Source organism: Sorex fumeus, unplaced genomic scaffold, assembly GCF_029834395.1.
Source record: "Sorex fumeus unplaced genomic scaffold, SorFum_2.1 ptg000048l, whole genome shotgun sequence".
NCBI lineage: Eukaryota > Metazoa > Chordata > Mammalia > Eulipotyphla > Soricidae > Sorex > Sorex fumeus.
In genome coordinates, this window is record NW_026606105.1 from 16548971 (window position 1) to 16568381 (window position 19411).

The window sequence follows — 19411 nt, forward strand, 5'->3', positions numbered from 1 at the left end:
TCACACCTGTTAGAGTGACTGTCCCTGAAAGAGACAGAGTGAACAGGTTCCTGATTTGTTAATTCTGGGGAGGATGTAGAGAAAAGGGCACCCTTGAGGCACCCATGACACAGTGAGTTGGTGCAGCTACTGTGGAAAATAGTGTGGCGGTTCCTCAAGAAATTAAAATAGAATGACCAGTTGCCAAAGTAATTCCACCTGTAGAAGTTCACGTGAGGAAACAGTGATTCAGAACATGCACACGACTCCTCTAATTTTTGCAGCATTATTTATAATAGTCGAAATCCAGAAGCAGCTTGTTTATTGATGAATTGATTTAAAAAAAAAGTGTGGTATATCGCCACACCCACACCCCACTGCTGCAAACACACCAAGGGCTCAGCTCCACTGCTTCATGGATATTTTCTGCAGATACACCAAAATGAATAATTTCAGATACTCCAGTGCCTAGGCTGAGAACTCTGGTGTTTCTCAGAGTTGGGGTGGGCAGCCTCCCCTTCCCCCCCCCAGTACTTTTGGAAACCCCGGCAACAACACCCACCTCCCACAGCCCCTCCATGACAGCTTATTGGCCCAGACCATAGATCCTGTCGTCTCCTAATTGTTCAATGCCGGAATTCCAGTAGGAGCTTACCAAATTAGATGGGAAAGTAATAGAAGCCAACTAAACTCAGCAAACAAAACCGGCAACACAGAAAACTCCAGTTGCAACAAACAGCTTAATAAATTCTTACACAAGGACTTAACAGCCCGATAATCAGATATAACTTACTGATTTTAATGTTGGAGCTCTGTTATCAGTTTCAACTCTAGAATTGTGGCTTTTGTCTACATTTAAATAATAAATAAGAAACGCATGGTACATATAAATAGAGTTTTCTCAGTCGTAGAAGAGGGAAATCTTGCCATTTGCAGCATCATGGGTAGAACTTTATGTTGCATGCGTTAAGTCAGAAGAAGACAAGAAAAATGCCATATACCCTCGCTTGTATGCGGAACCTTGGGAACGGCTTGTAGGGCAAGAACAGGTTGGACATTGCTGGAGGTGGGAGCTGGGGCTGTGTGGAAGAGGTGAACGGCTCAGTACCCCTGGGCCCAGGAGGAGCCGTGCTGGACCTGGAGAGATGCTCCCCACCCCTGGACCTGTAGACAGCAGCAGCCTGCATGCCACCTGCCTTCACCCAGCCCCCACCCCCTGGGAGGGAGCTGGGCCAAACCCAGAGAGAGGCCTCAGGACCCTGCAGAGGACCGGGAGCGGTGTAGAAACAGAGGAAGTCAGTCTGCAGTTGATGCCGAAACCTTAGGAAGATCCCCTCATCGGACCCATCAGCTGCCCAAGGAAAAGCCTCCCAGGGCTAAGTGATCTGAAAGGATCACTTGAGGCTTGAAGAGACTCTGAGGGGGGGTGGGAGATGGGGTTGTTGGGGAATGAAAAACAAGCTAGTTGAATTGGAAGAGCTAAGGAGTACAGCCGTGTCTGCAGCAGAATGGGTGTAGCTGGGAGTGAAATCAGTGCCCACTGATCAAGAAGAGAGCGTGGAAATGAAATGGAGGGGAAAAGGAAGAGCATGTTAGTGATAGAGTGGAAACTATCAAGAGGAAGAACCTCAGAATTTTAAGAATTCCAGATGGAGAGGAAGCGTGAAAGGGGAATGATTTCTGTTTGAAGCAGCGATAGCTCAGAGCTTCCCCACCCAGGAGGTGGTTGCACTCATGCAAGAGACCGGAAGAGTCCTAGTTAAGGTAGACACACACAAACACCACCAGAGCTCATTGTAATTAGTGACAGAACAAAAGGCTGAGATAGGCATTTTTTTTTCTTTTGGGTCACACCCAGCAATGCTGAGGGATTTCTTCTGGCTCTGCACTCAGGAATCACTCCTGGTGGTGCTTGGGGAACTATATGGGATGCTGGGGATCAAACCTGGGTCGGCCGCATGCAAGGCAAATGCCCTACCCACTGTACTATTGCTCCAGCTCCTGAGACAGACTCTTGTATTTATTTATTTTGCTTTTTGGGTCACACCCAGCGATGCTCAGGGGTTATTCATGGCTCTGCACTCAGGAATTACTCCTGGCGGTGCTTGGGGGACCATATGTGATGCCAGGGATCGAACCCAAGTCAGCCGCATGCAAGGCAAACCCCCTACCCACTGTGCTATCGTTCCGGCCCCTAGATAGGCTCTTTTAAAGAGGAGAACAGCAAGGACTTGGACTAAGGGAGAAGAAACCATTAGATTCACATCAGACTTCTAAACCGAAACTCTATAAGTAAGAAGAGAATATATGTTCAAAGTGCTGAACTTTGTAAAGAACTCTCAACCAAGAATTCTTTCCTGTGCAAGGTTATCACTCAGATTTGAAAGGATAAAATATATTCTCAAACAGCTGAGAGTATTTGTCACATCAGAACCAGATCTGTTAGGAAGACTGAATGGCCTCCCATTTAAAACAAAACCAAAAAAAGATCAGATGGCAAAAGCAATTGAAATCCCATTCCCATGGAGAAGTGGCAACAAATTTCTTCAATTACTATAAATGTCAGTGGTCTGAACTTTCCTGTTAAAAGCACAGTGTAGCCAGTTAAGCTGTTAAGCCAGTTAAGTCCCTGTGGGGGGGGACTTTCGGGGGGGGGGCGCTACACTTGGCAGGGCTTACTCCTGGCCCTGCGTTCAGGGGCACCTCCTGGAAGTGCTTAGGGAACCATATGTCCATATGTGGTGCCAGGGGTCGAACCCAAGTTGGTTGTGTGCAAGACAAGCTTCTTACCTGCTGTACCGTATCTCTGGCCTTTGGTGACAATTGTTAACTCGATTTACTATGATCATTTTCTGTGTGAAAATATGGAATCACCATTCCTGGAATTAATATTATATACTATATTACAATATTATAAAAAATGTTATATAATTTAAAATTCAGTTCCTTAGTCACTAGTCACACTTAAGGTGCTCAGTAACCACATATATGTAGTGACTGTCATGGTAAACACTGGAGATAGAGAATAGTTCCATCTCTGCAGGTAACAGTAGTTTACAGCAACATTATTCAACAGTGACACAATGTAAGTCACGTAGATAATGAATAATGTTAAGGAAACTTACATTGTAGTATTTAAGATAAAATTTCAATTTGCGTTCCTTTTTCACCTTTTCCTTCGGTTTTTTTTCCAATATACTTCAATATTTTACTGTGTATTTGAGTTTCGGTTTGTATTTTACATTTAGAGCATGTCTCAGTTTGTCACATTTCATCGTTGTCACATTGGCTAGTGGCTACCATATTGGATGACATAGGTCCACCGTAGCAGAATAAATTAGCCATAAGCATTTAAAATAAAAGCTTAATATAGCAGGAGACTTGTCATTTGGCAGTATGAGTATATCAACAATTGGAGGAAAAAGAAGTTTAGAGCAGTCATGGAACAGTAATCCAAATTATATTTTATATTCCTTTACTACACTCTTGCACTTCGCTGATGTAAATATATTTTGAAAGTGTAAGAGATTTTGTACCTCTTGGTTGGGACAGGCAGAGGGGTGACCAGCATTGTCAAAGAAATAGAAGGACAGGGGCCAGAGTGGTAGTACAGCAGATAAGGCTTACACACAGCCATCCCCGATTCAATCTCTGGTATTCCATATGGTCCCCTGAGCCCTGCCAGAAGTGATTTCTGAGTGAAGAGTCAGGAGTAGACCCAGAACATTCAAGTGTGGCAAAAAAAAAAAAAAAAAGCGAACTAAAAAGAAATAGATTGACAGACATGTTTTAATGACCCCTGGTAATCCAGTTCAGCTAGAGTTCAATTAAATACAGAAGTTTTCTAAGTGCTACATTGTCAGCCATGTGAGTTCAGTAATATTTACCATGTTAACTCCTAGCCTCCAAGGTCTTAATATTCAGCAGAGTAAATAAACCATGTACACTACACATGTACAATAAGGAAAGACAGGCCAGCTCTAATAAAAGGGCATGGTCGATTTCTGTTCCTTGTTATAGAAGTGTAGCCAGAGAAGGCAGTGCTATACTGTGGCAGGTATAATTTGTCAGATGGCATTATCTAACAAACCTTATCAACTGGAATGATCACTGTCCTGTTTTAGCTTTATCAAGTTATCTTATTTAGAGCTCCTAAGTTTGTTTTTATATGGGACGTGTCCAGCAGTACTCAGGCAGATAGTGTCAGGGGCCACCCACTGGGGCAGGGATTCGAGGTCACAGGGGCTGTCCCGGGGGCTGCATAGGGGCCCTGCCTGTGGTCTCGCACCTGAACAGTCTCCCCTCCCCCATTTTCACTGTGAAAGCCCCCGCTTAGTGCAGATTTCCACTTTGCCCTCCCTTTGTTTTTATAAAGTTCTGGCTCTTGTCAATTGCAGAAATTTTCTTTTCTTTTCTTTTCTTTTAAATTTTTCTTTCCCTGCCACAGGTGGCAATGAAGCACCCCTCTGCAGTGACTGCGTGCAATCTGGACTTAGAAAACTTGATCACAGACTCCAACAGGAGCATTGCGACCTTGGCCATCACCACACTCCTCAAAACGGGAAGCGAGAGCAGCGTGGACAGGCTCATGAAGCAGATCTCCTCTTTCGTGTCTGAAATCTCGGATGAGTTCAAGGTACGCGCTGGAATAGGATCATGGACCCTCCCCTGCCCCCTGCCCAGATTGTGGCTTGCCTAAAAGTGTCTTGATGAGCAGAGGTAGAAAGCTAATTAACTAGCTTCCCCTCCCCCTCCCACCCTTTAATGTTTTGTTTTAAATGTTTCATGAGTCTGGCTTTTACATTTGGGTCTGGGATCCAACGTGTATTACTGTTTGCATTTGTGTGATAAGCTCAGTTTTCTTCCCGTGATACTCAGTCATTCCAGCACAATTTGTTTGAAAGACATACCTCTCCCCGTTAGAGTGCTTTGTTCAAAAGAAGATACTCATTATAGGTATTTCTGGGCTCCTTATCACATTTCAATGTCAATTCTGTGTTAGTACCACAATTCATTGAGTCAGGTAGGTTTACGGTATCATCTTTTAAGTGACAAGGAGTAAGATCTTCCAGTACTGTCCTTCGTTCTTCAGTATTCTCATTTTCCTTGCCTTTCCATATAAAATATAGATCAGCTTAAAATATATTCACCTGCTAAGGTTATGATTGGCGTTCATAACCAAATTGGAGACAAATTTGTATCTTACAATTCATGAGTATGGTATGCTGCTTCTTTTATTTATTTTTATTTTTTAGTTTTTGTTTTGTTTTGGGGCCCCACCTGGCGATGTTTAGGGGTTACTTCTGGCGATGTTTAGGGGTTACTCCTGGCTCTAACTGAATAATTATTCCTGATGGTGCTGGGGGCAGGGAGGGGAACCGTATGGGTTGTCAAGGATCGAACCCTGATCAGCTACATTCAGGGCAAATGCCCTATCTGTGTAATATTGTTCCAGTTATGCCTCCAGTTGCCCCACGTATATCTCTCCTATTAATTAGGTGATTCATAATTTCTTTGCATTGGTTTTTTTTGTAGCAATTACTTTACGTGCCTTTTGTTAAATTTGTATTTCAAGATTTCATGGTCCTTTAAATTCTGTTTTATTACAATTTTCATTTCATTGTTTGCTACTAGTATATACAGGGACATATTTATGCCTTTTTTTTAAATAATTTGGTATCCTTGCTAAATACCCCAAAATTGATTCAAGTACTTTTTATATGCATTCCTTGGGAGAATCAAAGTAGTCATATCCTCTGTAAGTAGACACAATTTTACTTGTTTATTTCCAGTCCAAGTGCTTTTCTTTTTCTTACCTTACTAAAATGATTAGGCCTTGCAGTGCAGTTTTGAATAGAACTGGTCAGAAATAATCAAAGAATAAAATAAAAGAATTCTAGTAGAAAGATTTTATTCTCCCAGTTTTATTTCTAGTCAAGTAATAAAACTGACTGTTACGCTCTGCTTAGTACATATCTAGACTTAAGAACCCAACAGTCAGCCTCTATATCCAGGCATATATTTGGGATCGTTGGAGCATCTTTTGATGTTATAAAGGTCATTTTTAATATAGTTTATTGAATGAGTCAACCGTGCATAGCATTTAGGCAGTTTAAAGTATCTTAAAGTAAATTATCAATAATACAGCAGGTAGATAACTTTGTATGTATGTTTTTTCAGTATTTCTAGCATAGCCATAAAATTTACTTCCTAAGTAAATTCCTGGGGCACCATACGCCAGAATGAAGGGTAAATATAGAAGTAATTTTGTAGAAAATTCTTAATTATATCAGCAGTGTGAATGCTAATTTTCCATAGCCTCATCAATAGATTGTGTCATATTTTGAAGTTTTCTCAATCTTATGGATGAAAAAGGACATTTCAGTGTAGTTTGTATTTGAATGTCTCACTATGAAGCAAATAACACTTTCATATTTTAAGGTTAGTTTATTGTTTCCTTTTGAATATCTTCTCATGTCTTTTTTAGGTTTTGTAGGATTTTAGTTTTTACCCAGTTATATAATTGTATATTTGGGATGTTACTGTAGTTGGAATATATCTGTGATGTTTTTCTCCCAGTTTGTCATTTGATTTTCCTATGTTCAAAAAATTGCTTTCAAATTTTTTATTGTCAGATTTGTCACATTTTAAAAAATTGTGTTTGACTTTAAAATAATAAAGATGCTGGAGAGAGAGTTCAGCAGATAGGGCGCTTGCCTGGCACCTGGCCAACTCAGTTAGATCCCTGGCACCCCAGATGGTCTCCCTAGCCCTGCTAGGATTGATCCTTGAGAACAGAGCCATGAATCAGCCCTATACACTGAAGGGTGTGGCCCCAAAACAAAAAAACATAAAAAAAAGGAAAGAAAGAAAAAAATAGGTAGAAACTCCTCAGATTATAGAATCTGAATGAGTTATAATGATTCATTTCTATCTCTTTTAGTACATGTTCAGTTTCATGTACATTTGTATCTCTGAACTTTATTGTTATGTATAATACCAGAAATTATTTTTTTCCCAATAATTAGTCACTTGCCCCAAAAAAATATTTTCTTAAATTTTGGGCTTTCTCTATTCTGGAGAAGCCTGTGTGCTTTCTTTCTTGAGCACGTACTCCCTTTCTTTCTCTCTTTTCATATTTTTCCTAAGTGTCAATAAAAAAATACCTTGCTTCACCATTTCGCCTCCTGAAATTCTTTTCTGTGAGGGAAAGGCAATAGTGCCCATGCCACGGTTAGGACTGACTTTCAGGCCTGCAAAGAGCAGTTCCTCGCTCCAACCTAAGTTCGCAGCTCCCCAAGAAGTTGGGTGGCAGGGGTCAGTCACCCCCCCCCCCCCCCGCCACGCCATGCAAAACTAGTAGACTCCCTCCTGCCTGTTTCGTATAAGTGGTCGTGGCAGACTTTACACAGTCCTGACCCGCGCCGGGCATTTGCCTGCGTTCAGGTGGCCAAGGGCTGGAGCAGAGAAGTGGAATCACCCTTTCCTTGAGTCTCCCTCCCTCACTCCGCTTTTACCAAATTCCAGGCAACTGCTCCGTTTGTGAGGAATGATACTGAGCCCCCACCGAATCGGCCAGGTTGCTCAGCAGTGTGGGCCTAGGATAGAACCACTGGGAACTGTTGAGGCCGCCCTTCCTTTCCGCTTTAGATTCCATCTCTGATAATGATGGCAACAGCAATAATAAAGACTTGAAAGCAAAACAACAACAACAGCAACAAAAAGGAGGGGGGCTGGAATGGCCGGCAGGACATGTGTCTTACATGCAGCCAACCTGAGTTCTGTTCCTAGCACCTCAAATAGTCCCCCACGCCCCACGAGGAGTGAGCTCAGAGTGTAGGGCCAGGAATAGGCCCTGAGGACCACCCTGTGTGGCCCAGGAAGAGTGTCTTTGCCCCAGAGGTTTGCGTTATCATCTTTATCATGTACTGAAAATGCATCTGTATTTGAGTTTATTTATGGGCTTTTTATTCTGTTCTGTTGTTCTTTTTATTTATATATTAGAACTATACACTATTTCAAAATGGAAGTTTTTAGGATATATTAATGATATCTGTTTATCCTAGTTATCTCATCATTCTTTTTTTATTTTTTATTTTATTTTATTTTATTTTGCTTTTTGGGTCACACCAGCGATGCACAGGGGTTACTCCTGGGTTTGCACTCAGGAATTACTCCTAGCAGTGCTCAGGGGACCATATGGGATGCTGGGGATTGAATCCGGGTCGACCATGTACAAGGCAAACACCCTACCCACTGTGCTATAACTCCAGCCCCAATAATTCTTAATCTTTATTGCTTCTGTAGCTGTTCCTGGGTATTTATTTTTCCTTTTAATGTTTTAAACTAATTTGTGTATTTTTATTTTTAAAGACATCATTGGCTTTTAAAAAAATTAGAAACACATTAAATTTACTGTTTAACTTGTAGATTACAGATAGTTTCTTGTTCACATATCCTAACCAAGAACATGGGTAACTTAATTTGTTCTAGTCTGCATTTGTGCCTTTTAGAATGATCTTACAGTTTATATTTGGGGATTTTAAAAATTCTTTTCCTAAGCATTTTCTAAGAATGATCTTTATGTACATTTATCTTTATTTTTTTGGGGGGTCTGTTCTGTCCTTTAGCTAATTATTATATAATACTTTATAAAAGACAATGACTAGTGTTGCCTTTTGCAGTTTTGTTAATTTAGTGTCCTGCTACCATGCTAACTTGTTGAATTAGTTTTATCATTGATTCTTTAGGGTTCCCAGGTAGTCTCTCTTGTCTTCTATAAATATACTTTAATGTTTAATTCCCTGATCTTTATTCCTCCTGTTTTCTCTAATTGCATTGACTGATATTTCCAGATTAATGTTTCATAATAATGGAGATGGAATACCTCATGGATTTTCTAAAGGATTTTGTGTGTGTGTGTGTGTGTGTGTGTGTGTGTGTGTGTGTGCGCGCGCGCGCTCAACAGAGGTGTACCTCCATTCTTGTTTGATTTTTGAAGGCTTTGTTAGGAATGGACTTTTTAATTTATAAAAAGTGTTTTGGCCTTCAATAGCGATATGATTTTTCTCTTTGCACGCATCGGTGTGATGAATAGTATCAGTGCATCAGTTGTCTAGTGTTAAACCATTCTGAATTGCCTATAAATCTCCATCTCGTTGTGGTATATTAGTCACTTGCTATAGCAGTAGAGTCTATTAGTCCAGTATATTAGATTTTCGTATTAATAATCATAAGTTGTGTAATAATAATAATAATAATAATAATAACTAAAAGGACAAAGAACCTCCAGCTACGAGCACATCTCTTTGATTCCACTATTCTTCCTGCATTAACATATGCCTCAGAGACCTGGACCCTACGAAAACAGGATGAGAACACTATTCGGGTCTCTCAAAGAGGAATCGAAAGAACTATGCTTGGAATATCACGATTCACTCAAATGAGAGATAGAATCCGGAGTTCTGATCTTCGTCAACGCTCAAGAATCAGGGACACTATCTCATTTGCCAAGACATCAAAAATCAGATGGGCTGGACACGTAATGAGGTTTACAGACAACCGCTGGACTAGAGCCATTACTGATTGGATTCCACGGGACATCAAAAGATCACGTGGACGCCCACCTATAAGATGGTCAGACTTCTTCGTCAAGACCCTAAATGATCGGTTTGAGGCTCTGCATGTTCCTAGAACGAACAGATACCATTGGGCTACGCTAGCACGCAACCGGGATGAATGGAGACGTTACTGGCACCCGCTCGAATAAATCGATGAATAACGGGGATTAAGTGATTAAGTGATTAAGTTGTGTATTGGAATTTTTGCACCATTATTTATTAATAGTTTCATTTTTTATGCTGTGAAATGCTTTGTATAGATTTGGGATTGGTCAGTGGATAGAAGACAGCTCTTAGTTCCCTTGGATTTCTTGCATTTATGCACATCTTCAAAGTTTAACATGGCCTGTCATCTGTTTCCTTCTATTCCAGTTTGTTCCCTTTGTGTAGTATAGCTATCTGAGAGAGAGAGAGACAGACATGGAGGGAGAGTGGGAGGAAGGGAGGGAGAGTGGGAGGGAGGGAGGCAGAGGAGAAGAGAGAGGAGAGACCCTCTCCAAAGGAAAAGGGCAGGTTTCTGTACATGCCTGGAAGATTTAGCCAGTCAGTGCTCCCTCTAGAGTAAAAAGCAAACATACAACTGCCGGGTGCAATAGAGATAACATTTCCCTTCAGAACCAAGGACAGACTGCACTGTTCCTTGCAGAGTTTTCCAGTTCCATTCCTCATGGATCTTTCCCTGCAATTCAGCCTATGGCAGACTTAGTCACATCTGGTCCTGTTTTGCATCGCCCTCTGGTCACTGGGGCTGAGGAAACTGCCCTAACATGCTAAAATCCCCGAGCTCCTGCCACTGCCGGGAGTAAGCCAGTGGCCATCCGTGTCTGATTCCTGGAATTCTGTGTTTTCTGCTCGGAGCCCTGGACTCTGGGCAGGCTCCTGCAGAGCTTCAGGGAGGAGGATGAAACCTCAGACCCATTTTCCGTCATGGTCCGTGTCTTTAAAGCTGCAGAAAACTTCCCTACCAGGAACGTTCAGGGAAGTGCTGTCCTGGGGACCTTATTTTCCTGGTGGAAGTGGGTCTGTTTACTCTTTCAAGATCCTGCACTTGAAAATTTTTATGTGTTTATTTACTCGAGTAAACGGACCTGGTCTTTGTTTCTTGTTCTGTTTCAGTTTGATTTTTGTGCCACACGCAGCGGTTCTTGGAGCTTACTCCTGGCTCTGCACTCAGGAATCACTACCGGTGGGGACAGGGGGACCCTTGAGGTGCTGGGGATCAAATTCAGATCAACCTCCTGCAAGGCTAATCCCCTTCCCACTGAGCTGTCACTCCTGCCTTCTGCCAGCTATTGCACCTGGTCTCTTGAATGAAACTTCTTTATATGCATCTCATTCAAGAGAATAGTGTGTGTGTGTGTGTGTGTGTGTGTGTGTGTGTGTGTGTGTGTGTTTAAATCTGCCGTGAGGTCTCCTTGTTTATGTTCTTGAAAAACCATAGTCAGTTTAGATAACTAACTGCAAAGCATGTTTTCTGCGTTTGCGGCAAAGAAGAGAGAAAGTTTTGTTTTGGAGACTGATGGGCGTGTTTGTTTCCCCCCAGGTGGTGGTTGTACAGGCCATTAGAGCGCTCTGTCAGAAGTACCCCCGGAAACACAGTGTCCTGATGACTTTCCTCTCCAACATGCTCCGGGATGACGTAGGTGGCTGACTTTTTAACCCTCGGAAGCCCTTCTCTCCCAGCCCCGGGCGCCCCATGAGCTCCCCGTGGGTAGTATCTGAAGCCCATTTCTGTATCATCCTGGCCTGTCTTTTGAATCTGGGGCTGCAGAATTCTGGTGGTTATCCTGCCCTTCCTGCAGGCGCCCTTGCGCGGTGGCTTTCCCTGCCATAGAAAAACGGCACTGCCGGTGCCTTTGGTTCCCTTTCGCTGCTTCCCTAAGGGAGGGGAAGGGAAACAAACATGAATGAATCCTACAGGCGCCTGTTGGGGCGGGGGGGGGGGGGTGGCATCAGCCTTTCTCCCCAGAGGATGCTGAGCACCCAGGGCACTGACTCTTTGTCTCCCTGGCAGGGAGGCTTCGAGTACAAGCGCGCCATCGTGGACTGCATCATCAGCATTGTGGAGGAGAACACCGACAGTAAAGAGGCGGGGCTGGCCCACCTGTGCGAGTTCATCGAGGACTGTGAGCACACGGTCCTGGCCACGAAGATCCTGCACCTGCTGGGCAAGGAGGGCCCGCGCACGCCTGTGCCCTCCAAGTACATCCGCTTCATCTTCAACAGGGTCGTCCTGGAGAACGAGGCTGTGCGCGCGGGTGAGTGGCCAGGGTCTCTGACCTCCGGGCAGCTGCTCACCTTCTGAACCACCGTCCTCCAGAAGGGGGCCCACAGGGGGGCAGTGTGAAATCAGAAAGGGGAGTTCCAAGTTCCCGTGGATGCTGTAGGGAGTTTAGACACCTGAGACACAGTTCCTAGCTGGACCCCAGCCACCGTCCTTGTTTCTACCTTAGATCAGGGACACAGAAACCCTGAACTGCTAGTATGTCAGGAATATGATGGTGGTGGCAGCATCCACAATATGTGTGAAATAAGTGTGTGCGCATGTGTGTGTGTGTGAGAAATATGAAGTGACTTTCTCTTAATAGGTCTTCAGAACTTCTATCTAATGTTCCTTTTCCTTCGCTTGTGAACGGGTCTACATCTCGACCATTGCCAGTATACTTTCCCCTCCTTTGTCAGAGAAGCTTGAAGCGGCCATTACTACTAGCTTCCCCTCAGGAGCAGTTTCTGTTTTCTCTTCAACTTATCAGAATCTAGTTTGCTGTCTCTTGAGTAACACTGGAAACTTTTTACTGTGTGTGTATCTTGTCAGGGCTTGAAACTGGGGCCTCCTCACACATAGCAGGTGTAAGCTACTTGGCCCCTGAAACATTTTAAAAAATTATTATAAGATAGCTGGAAAATCAAGTCAGGCGCTTTTATAATTTTCACATCTTAGGCTAATGTGCTATTGACTCAAATACCGTGACCCTTTTTCCTTGGAGCACACAATGGTTCTTTTTTTTATAAGATCAGTTGAATAAGTTGAATAATGAAAGTTCTCAGAAGAGTATTCTGTAATTTTTTTTTTGGTGGGGGGGGTGGAAAAGAAAAAAATCGACCCCCTCGAAGGACTGGCTTGCTGTTCTTAAGCACATCTCTGGTGGCTTTTTTTTTTCTCTGCATATTCATCCTCCCAGTGACCACTGTCAGGCTCGGGACACTGCAGTCTGATCTCTTGCCTGAAGTGTATGTCCAGCTTTCTGTGACACTTAAAATTCAACTTGAAGTTCAAACTAATCCAAACCAAAATCATCATCTTTTTTCAGCAACTCAGAAAATGCAGTTTTTTTTATTATTATTAAAAATTTTTTTTAATAGTGAGGTACAGTTGCAGACTTACACATTTTTGTGCTTGGGTTTTACGACACTCTCCCAACCCCATCAGTGTGTCTCGTGTCTCCTTGAAATTTCCCCATTCTTTCTCTCTCTCTCTCTCTCTCGCTCTTTCTCTATTTGCCCCCCTAATTTCCCGAGTGCTGCCTTAGACGCTCCGCTGCCTGCTGCTAATCCTCAGTTCATCTATTCTTCACTCTGCTATGAAAATGGTCCTCCAGACACACCCTCTGCCTGCGACATCCTTTCCTCCTAACTTTGAAATTAAACCATGACCGACTTTCATTTGCTCTCCAGGCTCGTACCTCCTCTGATTCTCTAACCCACATCCTGTGTCCAGAGTCCCAGTGCTTTCTTGCTTGGTTCTTGTTCATCCTCTCTGCCTCTCATCCTCTTCCTCTTGTCTTTTTCCCTCTGGCTAACTCTACTTGTTCTTTAAATTTTTTCACAAGTACTAAGTGTCAGCACCTTACCTTACTGCTTCAGCTCATTCTGATTTAAGCTCCTTTGTCTGTGCTCACATGCAGTCCTTTATCTGTCATGCTTACTCTGTTATTGGAATTTATCTCCTTACTCACCTCTCTTTCTCCCACTAATACAACTCCTTGAGGTCAGCGTCTTAACTTTCTCCCATCAGCACCCAACCCAATTTCTAATAAACATTAGCTAAAGATTTGTTGAGGGAATGTCAGTTTTGGTAATAAGCATTTCTTTTTTAGCTTGTAGGCAGTCATTGGAGATGAAGGCTGAATTTTTCCAGGTGGCCTAGAGGGTGTTGTGATAGATGGAGGATAACTTAGAGATATTGGAGCGGGGGGAGTGTTCTTAATGCAAGAATGTACTTCAAATTCAGACCTCTAGTGGCCTGCAGAATTCTGCTTATGCTGAAACAGATCAAAGAAATAAAACTAGGAAACACAATAAATAGCGGAATAATAGGACCCTTTCCCAACAAACATGGGGAGGATTCTCCCAACTTGTTTGGCAGGGTGGGGGCGGGGTGGGGGTGAGGATGGGGGTGGTTTGGGCCACACCCAGCAGTCCTGAGGCTTACTCCTGGCTCTGCACTCAGGGATCAGTCCTTGAGGGCACGGGGCGGGGGGGGGGGGGGAGTGCTCAGAGTGCAAAATGGGGTGCCAGGAATAGAACCCAGGTTGGCCTCAGGGAAGGCAAGCGCCCTACCTGTTGTACTGTCACTCTGGCCCTTCCTGATGTTTTTTTTTTCTAGTTATTATGACTTAACCCTGAGAAACCAATATTTCAATACTGCTTCATTTTGCATTTTGTTTGTAGCGGCTGTGAGTGCGTTGGCTAAGTTTGGGGCTCAGAATGAGAGTCTTCTCCCAAGCATCCTTGTACTCTTACAGAGGTCAGTAAAAGAATGTCTTCTCTCCACCCCATTTATTTCTTCTTTCTTAAAGAAGTCCACGCGGCTCAGTTGCGACAGGCTGGTCCTGTCCCATCGGATCCTTTTTAACCCCTCCCCCCCGCCCCGCCAAGGTTTGATAGCAACACTGGTGGGGCACGTCAGGGCAGACTGTATTTTCTGTATTTTCCATCTTTTCCTCGGAATTTCAGATGTCCCAACTGAAGGCAGAATTTGACTTTTAATTTCTTACGTGTGGACTTAGGAAAGAGACTTACATATATTTGCTGCTTTTGAGTAGGGACCAGGTTCAAAGTGACTCTCCATAAGGGGTTGAAAAAGACCAGCTTTTCATGGTCTCCATCACTCCCGTCTTGAGGAGGTGAAGAGCTCCGTTAGCAAACACTCTGAAGTACCCCCTGTAATTGAAGCTGAAGAATTATAAGCCAAAGGCCAATTGTTTTAAATAAAACAAATTGCCATTCGCGTAGTTAACAATGCTTGGATTCTGAAAGCTTTTTGGTGTCCTTGTAAAATGTATTATTACCCCCTTAACCTCCCACCCCACACCTTTTTTGTTGTTGTTGTTGCGGTAAAGAGGTTATAGATCCAGTAAAGGCTCCCAAAGGAGGTAAAGGTTGCCTCATGTCATTGGACCCTAGTTATTTTACTATATTGTGTCTGATTTATATTGACACGATTTTACTAATCAAAATTAGTACCCAAGATCTGTGGAAGATTTGGGATCCACTCTTGACTCTTTCATAAAGGTGGTTGATTGTCAGATAGCTTGAATTGAGTTCTGTAGGTCTAATGGTAAGTACTATTCTCCATATTGATGGGGTTGGGGGGGGGTTCCTCCAAGTGATGCTTGGGGGATGGGGTCTGCCAGTGGTTCTGGTCCAACTGGGCTGGTGCTTCAGTGTGAGGACCCAAGGATGCCATACTGCTTGGCATCTGTGGTGTCAGGTGTGACCAGGGTCAGCCCTGCTGAGCTGGGTAGGGAGTGGGGTCACGAGGGCCATGTGGTTCTGGGGACTAAACCGGGGTCAGCCACATGCCAGGCACGTGCCCGAATCCCTACCCTGTCCTAGCTGCTGGTCATCTGTAGGGTGCCGTGACGTGCCTGACGTGTCTCCCCGGGCAGGTGCATGATGGACACGGACGACGAGGTCCGGGACAGAGCGACCTTCTACCTGAACGTGCTGCAGCAGAGGCAGACGGCGCTGAACGCTGCCTACATCTTCAATGGTGCGTGAGAGCCAGGGTCACAGACGCCTTCCTCTCCCCAGACCAGGGTCTCGGGGGCAGGTCTCCGAGGAGGCGCGCTGAGCTCAGGAAGCCGAATGCCTGGGTTCTGTTTCTTGAATGTATTTCCGTTTCTCTGGAAACCTCAAGTCTCTGAGGGCCCTGGGAATATGGCTCGTTCCCCCTTTGGCTCCGTGTCACGCCCGCCCCCGCCCCCCCCCCTTCCCTTCTGAGGCTGCTGTTGCCAGGTGACCAAGCTGCTTTCTTTTTTGGAAGATACTTAGGTTTCGTTGAAAATTTTTATGATCCATTCCTCTGCTTCCTTGAATTATAAGGCAGTTTTATATGCTAGCCTTTATAATTGAGTTATAAATTGTGCGGTTATGTTGGTCTCTTCCTTCAGAAAGCTTAGATAAATATTACAAATCTAGTCCTGTCTGGATCCTAGGCTTGGCAAGGCTGTAATACTGAGATTTCTCTGTCTCACAGGCCTGACCGTCTCTGTGCCAGGGATGGAAAAAGCATTACACCAGTACACACTGGAGCCTTCAGAAAAGCCCTTTGACATGAAGTCGATTCCTCTTGCTATGACTCCTGTCTTTGAACAGAAAACTGGTAAGTGGACTCTGTTTTTCTGTATTTAACTGGTTTTGTAGCCATTAGCATATTTCCTCTAGCAATGCTTTTGTCTGGCACTCCTAATCATAGAATTAAAGTGGCTATTTTGTTAGTTTTGTTTTTTTTTTTTCAATTTTTTTTTAAATCCTACTGGTTGTCACATATATACAAGACTGTGACCCTCGTCAGATTGGAAGGTTGATGATTTTTGTTTGATTGTTTTTGTTTTTTCTTTTTTAATGCCAACTGTTGCAGCACTTTCAGAGAATTGTCCCTGGATCTCAGATCAATAATTTCATTATACCCTCCTTTTAAAACATTTTCTGAAGTTGATCATTGCTTGCTCCATTTGGCTATAAGATGTTTGTCTTGAAAGAAATATAGGACAAAATTGTAATTCCCTCCAGAATCTAACTTTTTGTTTGCTTGTTTGTTTGTTTGTTTTGGGACCACATCCACCAGAGCTCAGGGCTTATTCTTGGTCCTGGAAGTTCTCGGAGGACCCTGTCCAGTGGCAGGGGTCAGAGTGGGGTTAGCTGCATGCAACGCAAGGAAGCACCTTAACCCCAACATTATCTCTCTGCCCTCATCCTAAATCTAACCTTGTAATTCAAAAAGACAAGAAAAAGGGAAATTTGGGGAGGCTAACAGTGAGAATGAAAGCTCTTATGGACAACTCTCAACACTTTCAGTTTTCTGTTGATTCCATGCAAATAGTTTTCCCCATTGGAATACTGAGAATACTTATTCATCATATTAAGAATAATTTTTTTAAAATGTCCTAACCCATTTTAACTCCATTTTGTATCTTTGGACTTGAATATAGAAAGCTTATTCCACAAACTAATTTTTCCAACCTATTTCCTTTTAATACATGTGAGTGTCCCACCAAAAATTGTGACAGAGACCCTACTGGAATGATTTAACAGTAGGTCCATAGGTTTCTGTTAGAAGTTTCTGCTCTCACCTCTTTCCTGTTTGCATTTTCAGCTTGCTAGTGGGAGGGTTGCTCACTGGAGTGCTTGTATTTGTCCTTGTAGAAATCACATTGGTAACTACTAAGCCCGAGAAGTTGGCACCTTCCAGGCAAGACATTTTCCGAGGTACGGAATGATGGGTTGGAGGGAAAGTCTTACGAACTGGGCATTTTTTTTTTTTTTAGATTTTACTACTGAATCACTGTGTGAGCTGGGCATTTTATATAGAATGAAGTCTCTTATGTAGTTGACTTGATGAATTCTCAGCAGAGTAGGTCATTCTGTGATTGTGTGTATATATATATGGGGGGGGGAGAGAGAGAGAGAGAGAGAGAGAGATTTACGTGACAATTACAGGGGCTTCCTAGAATCCCTGAGAAAAAGTTCCACTTTCTAATCACTCATTTCCAAACCGAGAAATGCCGTGTACTGTCTTCCTTAACAGGGAAGTCACATTCTAAGATAGGAGGAATTTAGTTTCTTTTGTTGACTTGCAGTAATCCACAAGATAAACTCTGATTTTAAAAACTTTTTCTGTTTTTTTTGTCACCCAAGCTTGGGAACTGATACCACTTCAGTGTTCAGCTAGTATCGGGGCGACGGAGGCTTAGCCATCCAAAGCGCCCGGGGTTAATGTTTTTCCTTGTCTTCGCATCTTAGCTTTTTAACTTCTCTCCTCTCCCTTTTATTCTCGGTAGAGCAACTGGCTGCCATCCCTGAGTTTACGACTCTTGGGCCCTTGTTCAAGTCCTCCGAGCCCGTACAGCTCACAGAGGCAGAGACCGAGTATTCTGTGCGTTGTGTCAAGCACATGTTCACGAATCACATTGTGTTCCAGGTGAGAGATGCACCATCAGTGGCTACGTGCATGCTCCCTTTCATCTGTGCTTCTTGTTCCTTTAGAGAGAAGTAACTCGATAGCATTTCTGTTTCTGTCCTATTCGCCCACCCACAACCCCCCAATTCCTTAGCTACAGAAATGCTTTCAGATGATGGGTATCTTTTGATGGTTAAAATCTAAAGGACACAAAACTGAAGTGTCTGAAGTTGGGCAATATGAAGTATATGACTTCATGTTGTAGTATCTGAAATATAGATCGTCCTCATTTAATCTAACAGGATAAGTTAGTTGATTGTTCTAGGAACTTGGATTCCAGAGGGATTCTCTGATAGCTGTTAGACTTCTCCCATCCCAGGTAAATTCAGGCTTGGGAAAAAGAATGAATTGATGAATAATGTAAATGGGGTGGAAAAAAAAAACAGAGCTATCGGGGCCAGAGCGATAGCACAGCGGGTAGGGCATTTGCCTTGCACGCAGCCGACCCGGTTTCGATTCCCAGCATCCCATATGGTCCCCTGAGCACAGCCAGGAGTGATTCCTGAGTGCAGAGCCAGGAGTAACCCCTGTGCATTGCTGGGTGTGACCCAAAAAGCAAAAAAAAAAAGAGAGAAACCAGAGCTGTCTCTCTGTCTAAAGATGAATCTTAGGAGACCAACAGTACAGTCTATTTTGGGGGAAAGGCCTCTGAAGTTGTGCTTAGGAAAGTGGGGACCCCTCCCCGCAGTTCATGGCTCACCAGGCCAGCGGTTCAGTGCAGGGGCCAAGGACCACTAGGGCTGCACCTGGCAGTGCACAGGGGGACATGGGGCGTCCGGGATCATGCCAGGGCCAGCTACATGCAACAGGGAAGGGGTCCCGCAGACTGTGTGATGTTCCAGAGCTGAGCTGGGGCCAGGCTGTGGGGTTGGCTGCCGGCAGGACACAGGGTGCTCAGAGAACAGTGCTTGTGCCTCACAAGCTCCCCTATGTGCCCGGCATTTCAGTTCGACTGCACCAACACACTTTACGACCAGCTTCTGGAGAGAGTGACGGTGCAGGTGGAGCCGTCAGAGCCCTACGAGGTGCTGTGCTATGTGCCCGCCCCCAGCCTCGCTTACAACCAGCCAGGAATCTGCTACACGCTGCTTCGTCTGCCTGAGGATGACTCTGCCGCAGGTACTCACCCCGGGCAGGGCAGGGCAGGGCAGGGCAGGGGCGGTCACTTGAGCAAGCACACCCTCCCACTGGGGCTCGAAAACCATGTGACACAGTGTCTGGGGCTGCACGACTGTTGTTCTTTCCCAAAGCTAAAGGTCCAGCTCATATTGGTCTTTGTACACTGACGTGTGTCTCCACAAAACGGGGCATGGCCGCCGTGGAAACAGTGATCTTAGAGCTACAACTC

General features: G+C 44.0%; 1 protein-coding gene across 1 annotated transcript in view; it reads left to right on the forward strand.

Moving 5' to 3' along the window:
- Nucleotides 1-19205, forward strand: part of LOC130032428 (coatomer subunit gamma-2) — a gene marked incomplete at its 3' end in the record, with an annotated part of 68657 nt that extends 49452 nt beyond the window's left edge. The window contains exons 12-20 of the mRNA XM_056123981.1: nucleotides 4427-4615; nucleotides 11143-11238; nucleotides 11614-11857; nucleotides 14271-14346; nucleotides 15491-15594; nucleotides 16081-16206; nucleotides 17250-17312; nucleotides 17885-18024; nucleotides 19011-19205. Coding sequence (XP_055979956.1) covers nucleotides 4427-4615; nucleotides 11143-11238; nucleotides 11614-11857; nucleotides 14271-14346; nucleotides 15491-15594; nucleotides 16081-16206; nucleotides 17250-17312; nucleotides 17885-18024; nucleotides 19011-19205 — 1233 coding nt within the window. The remainder of the gene's footprint in view (nucleotides 1-4426; nucleotides 4616-11142; nucleotides 11239-11613; nucleotides 11858-14270; nucleotides 14347-15490; nucleotides 15595-16080; nucleotides 16207-17249; nucleotides 17313-17884; nucleotides 18025-19010) is intronic.
- Between the last annotated feature and the right edge of the window lie 206 nt (nucleotides 19206-19411).